Consider the following 13,341-nt stretch of genomic DNA (forward strand, 5'->3'; position numbering starts at 1 on the left):
TTTATTCTTTTATAGCAATCAGTCATTACAATGCTCATAATCTATTGGTCTCTATGTGCTTGTATGAATACAGTGGCCAAATCTATTCTTTCACACCTACTGAACCTGCTTCACCACCAACCTGCTCCTCATTGTTAGATCCCTTCCCTTTTACTCAGGCTTGGTAGGCTGGCCGCCAGAGCCTCTTAGGTGACCTGAGAGAGAGAGTTCATTGCCTGCAAGAGATCATTCACATGGGCTGAGTAGCATCCTATAGGCAGAGATAGAACTTGGCTTTCTTGGTACTTTCCTCGTTTGAAATATCTACTACTGCTTGCCCAAACTCCTCAAAATTCTTCATCTGGGCCTCCTTTGCCATGTTCTCATAGAATTGATGACTCAAGGATTGATAAATCAACTGGGTGGATGTTTGTCCGTGAAGTCTCCCTGTAGTCTGCTTTATAAAAAACTACATGGATAGAAAACAAAACTAAACCAAAATGGATTGTCTCCTTTGGAGAAGTTTAACAATTAGGTTGGATTGCTAAACCTGAGATACCCATTTAGAGCCACTGGCTGCCTATTGGTCATGGCAGCTGCCAAGAAATTAAAAAGGGGGCCAGCATGGGTGAGTGGCTGCATATGCTTCAGGGGGACAAGGCTGCCCTGTGAGCCTACCTTACCCAAAATAATAGGTTGAAAGGTGAACTGGAGTTTTCACAGAACATTTCCTAGGCAATGCCATTTCAAGAGACAAATGATGGCATCTACAGTTCTTTGGTCCTCTTAGGAAGGAAAACTTTACAGTTTTTTGTTAAATATTTTCAAACTAAGCTTTGCTAGCATTCTGAGCTTTACAGTTATCATGACTTACCCATTTTTAGGGATTTCTTAATAAATCTCACACAATGATACTTTCCAACAACTGGATGAGGTCCCATGGGTGATCTGTAAAAGCTCCTACCAACCTTGTTAGAGTAATTTGACTGATAAAAGGTAGATGCCAGGGGACAGCTGGGTGGCTCAGTCAGTTAAGCATCTGACTCTTGATTTTGGTTCAGGTCATGATCTCAGGGTCGTGAGACTGAGCCTCACATCAGGCTCCACACTGGGCATGGAGCCTGCTTAAGATTCTCTCTCTCTCTCTCAAAAAAAAAAAAAGATTCTCTCTCTCTCTCTCCCTCTGTTCCTCCCCACCACATGCACTCTTTCTCTTAAAAAATGAGAAAAATGAGAGAGGTAAGTAGGTGCTATTGGTCATGTGTCAAAGGGGATTTGAGAGGCAAAGGGCAAGGTCTTGGGAGTGACATCAGTAATTGAAGGAAAGGGAAACCAAAGTTGCCAATTGTTGAGGGAGCAGCTGGGGCAGGAGTCAGGGACTCAAAAATTAAGTCCTAACAAAGGAAATGAAGATCCTGGGATCTCTTCTGTGCAGACAGATGGCCCCTGGGTCTAAATCTCTGGCTGTGACTTTTTTCCTTAGTTAATATCTTCACATCACATTGTTCTTTAAACTGTCCAGTATAAACGAAACACTTCTGTAGGATGCCAATAGAAAAGGAAGGAAGTAGATGTCCTGGTTTTAACCAGAGGAGGAGAAATTACCCCTGGCCATCAATGAGGAGATAGATTTGGAGACCAAACTGCACTATAAAATATTTTATTAACTACTTTTATTTTGAAAAAATTTTTTAGAGAAGAAGAGAAGTAGGGAAGGGGCAGAGGAAGAGGGAAAAAGAGAATTTCTTAAGCAGGCTCCACACCCAGCACAGAGCCTGATGGAGGGCTTAACCAACTAAGCCACCCTGGTGCCCCACGACTACCTTTAAAACATTCTGTCATAAGCATTTTCCTAATCAATAAAAGCGTTCACATAAGAAAATTATTGAAGTGTAATATACACTCAGAAACGTGTACATAAGTTAAGTGTACAGTTTGAAGGATTTTCATAAACTGAACAGATACATCTACATGGCTAGCTCCGCAGAAGCAGTGATTTTTAATAGCTCTATCATAGTCCATCATAATTTGCTTAACCATTTCTAATCCTGACCATTTTTTATGATCAATCATGCTGAAGCAATATTTTATCTTTCCTCCCAAACTGTAACACCACTGCCACCATCCCCGGTGCCCCTCTGGGTTGGATACTAACGATGTCCTTCCAGTGCTTATAATGGTCTTTGATTACTTTAACATCCCATTGGCTAGCGACTGTTTAACCTTGACCATCCCCAACCCTGGAAAACCCTGTTTGTCCATGTTATATCCTCTAGGCTATTGAGTGTGGTGAGAGAAAGTACAGAACCATTCCAGCGAAGGCCACTACAAATTCATGCCATCCGTTCAAGGCCCTCACTGTTGTGGTATGTTCTGTGTGTGAAGATTGGGTTGTTTGTTTGCCTTCATGTTAGTGAATAGTATTGACAAAATATTCTAAGTGATGTACAACTTCTTAGTATTATCTTTGTCAGGTTTTAAAGATTAGAAGCTCACTTGCAATTTTATATTTTGAAAAGAATGCAAATGGCTGGTTTTGGAAGCTTAGATGCTTGTATAATGCTTCCTATGGTGGGATAGATGGGGTGAATGGATGATTTTAAGTGGGACACATTTTGTACATATTTCTTTTAGTGAGTCTGAGAATAAAATATAGTTAATACAGTAAACTGAATTCTCTCCAATGCCATTGCTTAGAAATAGAGTAAGTTTTTAAAAGTAAGCTGAGTTAAAGTCAATTTAAAGAAAAACTGTAATTATGTAACAGGCCGGGTGGCCCACAGATGCACTGTGAAAGCGGCCATGAAATGACACGACTTCACTACCACTTAGCGGTCTTGACAGCTTTCTCTTGGGGTCCTAATAGAGGAAGAAACAGTTATCTAGACTATGCCAAGAAAAGAGAACCAGACCCTCAAAGCTGTACGAAAATAGGGCTTACTTCATGTTCTTGGCCTCTTTGTGTGACATATCTCATGGGTCAGTTTCGTGCAAAGCAGTTATTATGGAAGCAGTTATCATGTGTCAGCCAGATTTTCAGTTTATTAACATATTCTGAGATAATAGCAGCCTTTCCATTTTGAGACCAAATTTTTCAAATTACTTGTGGATGAGGATGAGTCTCTTTGTTATGTGAACATGAGTTCACGTAACAAACTCTCTTTGTTACATTATATAATGATAAGATTTAGAGGTTTTTTTTTAAGGTTTTATTTATTTATTCATGAGAGACAGAGAGAGAGAGAGAGAGGCAGAGACATAGGTAGAGGGAGAAGCAGGCTCCCTCTTGGGAGCCCAATGCAGGACTTGATCCCAGGTTCCCCAGGATCACGATCTGAACCAAAGGCAGAGAATCAGACACTGAGCCACCCAGGCATCCCAATTGAGACGGTTTTTTAAGTCATCTCTACACCCAAAATGGAGATAGAACTCATGAACCCAAGATCAAGAGTCACACGTTCTACTGAGTGAGCCCACATGCCCCTGATTTAGGTTTTTGTTTTTGTCTTTCTAAACTCACAGTCCAGGATCAAATGGACCTGTTGGACATTCAATATTTCGGTGTCCATGTGTGTATTTGGGTGTGCCATTTGGCTCATAGTACCTTATGCTTTTATCACTTTACTTTGCTTCCACACCTAAACTAAGTCCTAAGGGAAGTCCCAAGGGAAGAAACCATGTCTTTGTCTTTTTTTTTTTCTTAAATCTTCAGTACCAGTATAATAGCTTGTTAAAGTAGACATACGAATATCTATGGGCAGACAGCAGGTGTATACATCCAATACTTGAAAGAAAAACCCTAGTATGGAAAAGTCCAAGCATATGCATCATGAACACACCATCTAGAACTTTCTAAACCCTGTTTCGTGGATGTATAAGAGGAAGGCTGGGGAAAGATATCAGTTAAATGTATGCTTCCTCTTTCCTAATAGAAAAAGCAAAATACAATACACCATGGGGAAGACACTGTTGTAAGAATTACACAGCAGCCAGAGAGAGGAGAGGCTCCTGACCTCCACGGCCAGCATGATATAAGCAATGATGAGCTGGGCGTGGGCCCAGGTGAGAGCTCTATAGAACAGCCGCATTGGCCAGGAACTGATAAACAAGCTGGCAAAGGTGTGAATCAGGTAATCAGCTTCCACCATCAGAGCCCAGCAGAGGAAACCAAACACCTGTCCTGGATGGAGTCCATGCCACCAGGCGGAGAAGGCGAATGTCTGCAGCAGTGGCCAGGCCCCGCCCTGCTGGAATACCAGGCGTCTGAGCCACCGTGCTGTGCTTTGGTTCCACTTTCTCGTGAACAGGGATATCCTGTGGGTTGTTTCCAGTGTCCAGATGTCCGCATCGGAGATGGATCCCTCCTCACCAGGGCTCTGACCAAACCCAGGTCCAAAGCCCGCTGCATGGAGGAGGGCGTCATCCAGGATCCAGCAGGAGTAGTAGGTGAGTTTGAAGAGCCCAGCTGTGGACCACATGACAAAGATGCACTGGAGCTGCTGGCAGTGGGTCAGACCTGCTCCTGCAGTCAGCACCTTCCTCAGGATTACCTTTAGGCACTCGAGGCCCAGCATCTGCAGACCCCTCCAGGGAAGAACCCAGACAGAGCTCCTGGGACACAAATTCCTGGACCTTTGAACGCAAGCCTGAAATTTCTGGAAGGAACACAGGGGGCCTCCTAGGAGAGCCGGGAAAAAGAGCAAGTAGCTGAAATAGGGGAGTACCTTACACAGATGCTCAGACAGAGAGCTTCTGTCCCTGAGGCCTCTTGATGCTCCCTCCACTTTTCCCTCACAAATGTCCAGAGAGAGAGATGTGACCCTCTGGGTCAAAAGCATGAGGGAAGAAAGAGTGATGCAGAACCTGAAAGAGATTTATTTAAAATGTAAAAATGTTCCATATTCCTTTCATCCTGTTCCAATCCCTCCCACATGACCCCATAGCAAATAGCTCTGAACAATGAAGACCGATGTCCTGCCCTGCAGTGTCCCCACAAAGACTCTTGGAGTAATTCAGACCACAGGCTACTCTGGTCAGGATCAAAAGGTAAATCATTAGTTTTAGGCAACTAAAAAAATGACAAGGAATATTATGGGGAAATATTCTAATATTCCTAAGAGTGGCTTATACAGATTAGGATCAGAGACCCAGGAGAAATTTGCCATAGAAGAAACAAAAATTTATTACTGAAGGGACTCTAAGAAGATGAAGATTTTAAATATGAACCAGTCCCTGATAGTAAGATTCTGCAGGCTTTGGGATCTGTCCTCAGGAACGGTGAGTCAAGCTAGGGGTTCAGGGTGTGCACTGAGTCATTAGCAGTTTGAGTTGTGTTCTTAACCAATCACCTGAACTGCTTCTGCTTCAGTGTCACAAGGTAGAGAAGATCCTGCTGGCAAGGCTATTATGGAGAAAATTAATGAAAATTATAAGATGCCTTCTACAATCAGGAACGCTCCCCTGTGGAGAGAAAATTGCACTGTTTCCCACCTGCTGCTGTTTCTGTGAGTCTGAGGACAACTCATCTCCTCACCTGACTTATCCAAGCAGTGAGCAAGGTAGCCTCCAAACACCACCAACCCTTGTTTGTACACCTGCTGTCATGGGCTGAATGTGTTCCCCTCCAAATTCATATATTGAAGCCATAACCTCCAGTACCTCAGAATATGACTGTATTTGGAGATAGGATGATGAAGTTAAAATGAGGTCATTGGGTAAACCCTAATCATATATGACTGGTGTCCTTATAAGAAGAGGGGATTAGGACACAGACACACTCAGAGAGAAAACCAGATGAGGACACAGGGAAAGACAGCTGTCTACAAGCCAAGGAGAGAGACCTTGGAAGAAGGTGAACCTGCCAACACCTTGACCTCGAACTTCCAGGCTCCAGAGGAAGTAAATTTCTGTTGTGTGAGCCACCCGGTCTTCGGTACCTTGTTAAGACAGCCAGAGCAAACTAATCCATCTTCCCATTTTAGCTCTGGCTCAGCCCTCTTCCCATCAGCCAGATCCTGTTCAACTTGCTCCTCTGGCCCCTATCAGGTCCCAGCTCCCTACAGAAATCCTAATTCACCACACCCTAGTTAGTAAGCCCCACTCCCTACCCACTTGCCATCTTGCCTCTTCTTCCAAGAAGCAAACCCTAAAGCCTCTGGTAAAATGATGAAGACAAAGAAAAGAATTCCGGCTGTGGTAGGGATGGCAAAATGAGCGAACCAGTGGCAAACTGAAATCAGAGAGGTGACCTGCCTCAACAGGTCTCAGCCCTTGTTCTCTGAGTGACAGGCCATGGACCCACAACCACTTGTGATAACAGAGGAAGCCATTGACCACAGGCCCCAAGATTGCAGAGATACCTGATTTCCCCTAACCTTGGTGATGTCACCAACTTATGAAAACACTTCTCTAGACTATAATTAGTGTCTGATTCTCTTTCCTAGACTGGGTAACCACCCTTCCTCTGGGAGACTGGAACAGCTGAGTCTCAATGAAAGCAAAACTCGTGCTCAGCAACTTCCATGGGAAGGCAGCAAAGGTTTACAGTGGTCCTTCCTGGTCCTGCTAACGGGGAGGAGAGCTACTGGCTGTGTGTCCAAACCACCCACTCTGAGCTGAGCAAACTGTGCTTAGTCACCTCCAGGCAGGCCTCATCTGTGGGCACTGGGACTCCTGCTTCAGCGCCTTTTTCAGGCATAACGATAACTAAAGCTAAGTGCGAGACACTGTGCTACACAGGCAACACGTGGTAGTTATTTATAGTCATATAATTACACTTATATTATCTCGAACATGAGTCTTGCAAGACAGCTATTGTCACACACACACACATATACATATACACATGCACACACATTATTTTTTTTACGAAAAGAAATTGAGGCTGAGAGGTTAAATGACTTGCTTAAGGTTGCACCGCTCAAATGGGCAAGAATTTGGATTTAAACTCAATACCCAAGTTCTTTCCACCTCCACCATGGTGCAAGCTAAGCCTTGGTTGCTTTCGTATAGCCGAATGAACAGGCTGCTTTACCTCACGGAAGGACGTTCTTGCAGATAATACTCAGTATAGTGCAGCCCCAGGTGACACAGCGTCTGCCAGCCCATCTGAAAGAGGAAAGCCCACCTGTGGACATCCTGTGGGCCCAGCAAGCAAATCAGAACCGTGGCACACAGAGCAGGGATGAAGACCAGCACAGCAAAGGGACCCATAGCAGCCAAGGCCAGGGCGGACCCCCCAGCCAGGAGAAAGAGGTATCTGAAAGAAAAGGACATGTGTGAGACTGATTTGGAATGGTGTGACAAATGAGTCACTCCCGATATCATTCTGGATACTCCAAAGGAGCTAAGCCCCATGTAGCACCTAAAGAAGCCATACTGTTATCACCCCAAAGTCTTTTTGTTTTTCTGAAGGAAAGAACCAAGGGAGAAAAAGCCAGAGTCCATTCGAAATGACTATCTCAGGAGATAATTTTTTTTTAAAGATCTTATTTATTTATTTATTTATTTATTTATTTATTTATATTTATTTGACAGAGAGAGAGAGAGAGAGAGAGAGAGAGAGCATGAGCAGGGGGAGGAGCAAGGGGAGAGGGACAAGCAGACTTCCCACTGAGCAGGGAGCCCAATGAGGGGCTGGATCCCAGGACCCCAGGATCATGACCTGAGCTGACGGCAGACACAACCAACTGAGTCACCCAGGCGCCCCTCCTAGGAGACAAATTTTGATTCCCACCTTAGTGATCCTGCGAACCTCTCTTTGATGTCCACCACTCAAGTGGGAACAATACCTGCCCCTGATAATCCTGTGGGTCACAGCTCCAGAAGGTTTCCTGGTGGGGATATCTTAAAAATCTAGTGGCTTATTGCCTGAATGAAAAGTGGTGTGAACCTAGCCAGCTGAGGATCTAGGAAAGTTCTCCAGACATCACTTCATCAAGATGAGGCTCTTCTCTTTTTTTTGCTGGGTTACATTGCCCTGAACCATTCCACAGTGGGACAGTGGGAAAGGTGACGCCATGCCACTCTCTAAGTGTTTGAAAACTCAATTAGAAAATCTTTATAGGTGCTCTTCACCCTCCTGACTGCACTTTAAGATCGTATGAGTTGGTGGGTTTTTTTAAATGTTGTTTGTGGAAACCGCCTCCCTCGGAAGCTGGTAGATGACCTGAGAATGTGCAGAGACCTGGGGGATTTCACATTATAAGGACTCACTTCTTTCCATAGTATATGGAGGTTGGTTGGTTGGCTGGTTTTACAAAGTTTGCTGTTTTGTTTTTGTTTTTATTTTTGTTTTTAGTAATCACTACACCCGACATGGGGCTTAAGCTCATGACCTGAGATTAAGAGTCATAGGCTCTTCCAAATGGGTCAGCCAGGTGCCCCTGTTTGTTTTAATTGGTACCAAATTAATAAATCTGAATGAAAAGGTGTGAAAATAGGTACTGACTACTCAGGGATAGGAAAATTGAGTCAAAGAGGCCTATGTTTTGTTGACCATCACTGGGTATATTCCATGGCTCCGTGGCACAGTGACACACACACAGTGGTGAGAGTGTCATTCTTGGGAGGGACTGGTAGGCTCCCCAGTGTGAGCAGCTCTATCACACAAGGTGGGGGCCATTTCTGTGCTTCTCTTTGAGCTAACCCACCCCAATCAATGCTGTGGGCCAAACCTTCACCTCCCTGCCATGGAAAAATAAGGGGTACACGTATTTCTTACACAGCAGAAGTGGAAGCTGGAAGTAGCAACTGCCCTAAGGCTTTGTAAACATTAAAATGTTTACACATGTACAATGTAGGCTACATGGTATGTTGAGTGCTTATTTTATTTTAGGCATTGTGCTAATGATCCCTTTCTAAGAAATATCTTTATTTATCCTTAAAATACCCTCATGACATAGGCATTATTATTTCCATTTCACAGATCAACTTGGAGAGAATTTATTCACATACATAAGGACACTCAGGAAGGGAGGGACCCAGGACCCATCAGGCTGACTCCAAAGCCAGAAATCTTAACCCTCTGGGAGTTAACTTTTGTTTTTGCACTTGTTTTGCTTTATTATTTGTGATTCTTGCTCAATAGGAAACTTTTTTACAACCACCCTTCCATCTCCTAAATGAAGGAAAGGCTATTGACCAGTTGTGAACTTGTAGTAACATACTACAGATTGTGTATATAATAACATACCAAATTCAGAAATTCTAACTGATTAGTAGATACAGCTAGATTTTACTTAAAACCCCCAATGTATTAAAATGTTAATTTCTGGGATGTCTGGGTAGCTCAGTGGTTGAGCGTCTGCCTTTAGCTAAGGTCATGATCCCGGGGTCCTAGGATTGAGTCCCGCATCAGGTTCCCTACAGGGAGCCTGGTTCTCCCTCTGCCTATGTCTCTGCCTCTCTCTCTTTGTCTCTAATCAGTAGATAAATAAAATCTTTTTTAAAAAAAATTTAATTTCTAAAACAAGTGAATTATTAGGAGGTAGCCCTCTGGCAATGGATTTTCACTTTACAAAAGGTATTCCGCAAACTTCTTTAAAAACAGAGACTAGGGGGATCCCTGGGTGGCGCAGTGGTTTAGCGCCGGTCTTTGGCCCAGGGCGCGATCCTGGAGACCCGGGATCGAATCCCACGTCGGGCTTCCGGTGCATGGAGCCTGCTTCTCCCTCTGCCTGTGTCTCTGCCTCTCTCTCTCTCTCTGTGACTGTCATAAATAAATAAAAAAAAAAAAAAAAAAAAAAAAAAAAAAAACCAGAGACTAGGGATCCCTGGGTGGCGCAGCGGTTTGGCGCCTGCCTTTGGCCCAGGGCGCGATCCTGGAGACCTGGGATCGAGTCCCACATCGGGCTCCCGGTGCATGGAGCCTGCTTCTCCCTCTGCCTGTGTCTCTGCCTCTCTCTCTCTCTCTCTCTCTCTCTCTCTCTGTGTGTGTGTGTGTGACTATCATAAATAAATAAAAATTAAAAAAAAAAAAGGAGACTATCTTGGAGCGCCTGGGTGGCACAGTCCATTGAGCATGTGATTCTTGGTTCCAGCTCATGTTTGATCTGGGGTCATGAGATCAAGCCCCAATTCGGGCTCCATGCTCAGCAGGGTGTCTGCTTAAAATTCTCTCTTCTTATCCCTCTGCCCCTCCTCCCTGCTCTCTCTCTCTCTCTAAAACAAAATAAGTCTTTAAAACGGGGACTGTCTCTCATGTATAGAATCTATTAGCTATACAAAAATCATTTCAATCAAGTTATCAAATCTCTAGTGACAATAATTTTTAAATCCCAGATTGAGATATAATCTAACATATTTTTTTGACTTATTCCATTTCTCTGAGAAACCATACAAAGGCATTTTTAAAATCACTTAGTTATATATTTAACAAAATTTAATTTTGTTGAAAATGATAAAATTCCATGAACTTAGGACTGTTCAAGAATATGGAGGACATATGGTAGGGGTATAGATGTATCTGTTTGGGGAATTCTTGTACCATCTCAACATCTATCTCTCCCTAGAGTTTATTTTTATCCTTTTCCCATTTAATGTAAACCTACCATACTTTGAGTCAATGCAGTCATGATGTCAATTTCCAGTTCCATTTCATTCTATCAGGGATACTTATAACCAAGCAATCAATAATCAGTGATAGTGATAATCACTTAAAAACAACCATATAATTAATTATTGAATCTTCATGTCTGCATCCCAATCTGTGCTTTTTGATCTACTATGGTATTCATAAATGTAAGAATAAAATTAGCCCTTAAGCCTACCTGGCATGGATGGAAAATGAATCCATAATGCAGAGATAATTAAACAGAAGTGCAAAAGGAAAAGCAGCCCCTTGATAAAGTGATACAGGATGGAGGAAAAACAGCTGAAGCCAATCCATTATGAACTGGAACAAAGATACTGTCCTTTTCAGAGTCCTTAACAGGTGCCTTTCTGTAAGAGAAACCTCAAGCAGGCTCTCTTTGATCTTTTTATATGGCTCAGGAAGGCCTGGGTGAGTACAGAGCAAACAAAAGGGCTGGCAAGAAGCAGTATAAAAGTTGACTTTCTGATAAAGGGAACTGCACTATAGAAACCAAAACACATTTGGGTATTATATTAAGAATGTACAGAAAACATTGCTTTCAGAAGTTCTCGTTTTGTTTAGTTTACATACTGCGTTGTTTGCCTTTCCAGTCATCTGACTGTCATATTTTCTTCACTAAGCTCATGAAAAATCTTATTTTCCAGTTGTGAACAGATAACCAGTCGGCTGGCAAAGGGGAGCAAGGACATGAGCATGAGGAAGGCAGGCAGGTTCTCAAAGAGCAGAAGGATTCCTCCTCCCAACCATCACTGTCCTCCTTCTGCTATTTCTTTCTCTTTTTTTTCATAGTACCTATCACCACCTCTTACGTATCTATTTCTCAACTAGTTTGTGGTCTGTCCCAGCTATAATGTAAGCTCTAAAAGGGAGAAATTTTGTTTTGTTTATTGCTGTATCCCCCGTATATAGAACTGTACTGGGCATATGCTTTATACTCAGTAAATACATATGAAACTTTAAAAGGGTTTAAGGAAGTAAAGTGTAGAGAGGAACATTTAAGGAGATGCTTTTCTCCAGAGCATGGTCAAGAAATACAAGAGACTGCCTAGAAGCAAGACAAAAACAAGTCATCTCTTGGCTAGTAGAGTCCATCTACTGAGCCCAGAGTATTAGAGTGATGTACCTGACTGGCCATTTTTCATCTCTGAAGACACATGCAACAGCAAGCAGCCTTAAATAAAGGACAGGAGAGTACGGCCTGATACAAAAGCGTCTTAAGGGCAAGGACCACCTCTTAGTGAGAGATAGCTATGCAAAGAAGGAAAAGCAGAGGGAGAATCTCCTATTAACTAAGGGACTCTAAGCTAAATCTCTTCTGACACTGAACTCCTTGATTAAAAAATTAGGAATAGGATGGCTGGGTTGCTCAGTGGTTGAGCCTCTTCCTTCATGATCGCAGGGATCTGGGATTGAGTCCCACATCAGGTTCCTCACAGGGACCCTGCTTCTCTCTTTGCCTATGTCTCCACCTCTCTCTCTGTGTCTCTCATGAATAAACAAATAAAATCTTAAAAAAAAATTAGGAGCATCTGGGTGGACTAGCCAGTTAAATGTCTGCCTTGGGCTGGGGTCATGATCTCAGGGTCCTGGGACAGAACTCCCACATCAGGCTCCCTGCTCAGTGGGGAGCCTACTTCTTCCTCTCCCTCTGCCCTGCCCTCAGTTGTATTCTCTCATTCCCTCTCTCTCAAATAAATAAAATCTTATTTTTTAAATGAGATATAATAAAGCCTGTCTCAACAGAATCATTATGAAGATTAGATAAAGTATGTAAAAGCATGGAATCTAAAGCTGGTTGATGACTGTAGTTGAAAGTAAAACAACTGGATAACAATAAAAATGGCAGCATTATTGGACTACCATTTTATGATAGATTGGTGCCAGGCACTAGGAATATAAAGATGAATAAGACATGGCCCCTGCCTTCAAGCAGCTCTCCATCTACTAGAGAGATGGAAATGGCAATGAATACTTCTAATCCAAGAACTACAGGGGCTGTATACCATGGGTATCCAGTAGTGGTAAATAAAGAAGCAATTATCTGCGAAGATAGGGCATTTTTAAAAAGCAAGAGAAACAGAAATGCTTAAATTGGCACTGGAGGGAGGTTTCTAAACAGATGGACGGCTTACTCCACGCCACAGGTAGCTCAAAGATCTAGATGACAGTAGAACAATGAATAAGCTCACATAATATTGAACATATTAAAATGCAATCACATCCCCCATGAAATATAATTGTTAGGTACAGAAGAATTGAGTTGCAGTTAATTTGTTGGGAAAAAAGTTACTCCTTTTGTGTTTGTTTTAAGTATTTATTAAGTCCTACTTGTAGTTTTCTTTTTGTGTTTTGGAATCAGTACATTTTTTTTTTAAAGATTTTATTAGAAAGTGAATGCATGAGCAGGGGGGAGAGGCAGAGGGAGAGGGAGAAACAGACTCCCCACTGAGCAGGGAGCCCCACATAGAGCTCAATCCCAGGCCCCCAGGGTCATGCTTTAGCCAATGGCAGACACTTAACTGACTGAGCCACCCAGGCACCCCTGAAATCAGTACATTTTATTTTCAGGTCTCAGTTTGTAGGTCCCGAAAAAGCTTATAGGCTCTAGACACTGTACCTAATGTTGATAAAATGGTCCTTCTCGCATGTTGTCATGGTTAATTATTGTATCGACTCAGGCTACCAATCAGTTGGGAGTCCATAAGAACAAAGACTGAGGTTTCCTAAAGAAGCAGCAATTCTACCTCCAAATTGGGACATAGAAACCC

General features: G+C 42.9%; 1 protein-coding gene across 1 annotated transcript; it reads right to left on the reverse strand.

Annotated features, from left to right (window-relative positions):
* Positions 1-3,739: 3,739 nt before the first annotated feature.
* On the reverse strand, positions 3,740-10,867 carry MBOAT4 (membrane bound O-acyltransferase domain containing 4). Its single transcript, XM_055334661.1, has 3 exons — positions 10,749-10,867; positions 7,013-7,237; positions 3,740-4,842 (listed from the first exon to the last, which is right to left on the reverse strand). Exons 1-3 carry the CDS (start codon positions 10,865-10,867, stop codon positions 3,879-3,881), a joined length of 1,308 nt encoding a protein of 435 aa, XP_055190636.1. The 3' UTR covers positions 3,740-3,878.
* Positions 10,868-13,341: the final 2,474 nt, after the last annotated feature.

The sequence above is a fragment of the Nyctereutes procyonoides genome, unplaced genomic scaffold, assembly GCF_905146905.1.
Source record: "Nyctereutes procyonoides isolate TBG_1078 unplaced genomic scaffold, NYPRO_anot_genome, whole genome shotgun sequence".
Classification (NCBI taxonomy): Eukaryota; Metazoa; Chordata; class Mammalia; order Carnivora; family Canidae; genus Nyctereutes; species Nyctereutes procyonoides.

What these genes read in the sequence shown, in the direction of transcription:
- MBOAT4 (XM_055334661.1), bottom strand. Translation starts at nt 10,867, where the DNA reads ATGGATTGGCTTCAGCTGTTTTTCCTCCATCCTGTATCACTTTATCAA. An exon ending in TCATTTTCCATCCATGCCAG is followed by an intron (nt 7,238 to 10,748) that starts GTAGGCTTAAGG and finishes CTTTTCTTTCAG; the next exon opens with ATACCTCTTTCTCCTGGCTG. An exon ending in CAAGAACGTCCTTCCGTGAG is followed by an intron (nt 4,843 to 7,012) that starts GTAAAGCAGCCT and finishes AATCTCTTTCAG; the next exon opens with GTTCTGCATCACTCTTTCTT.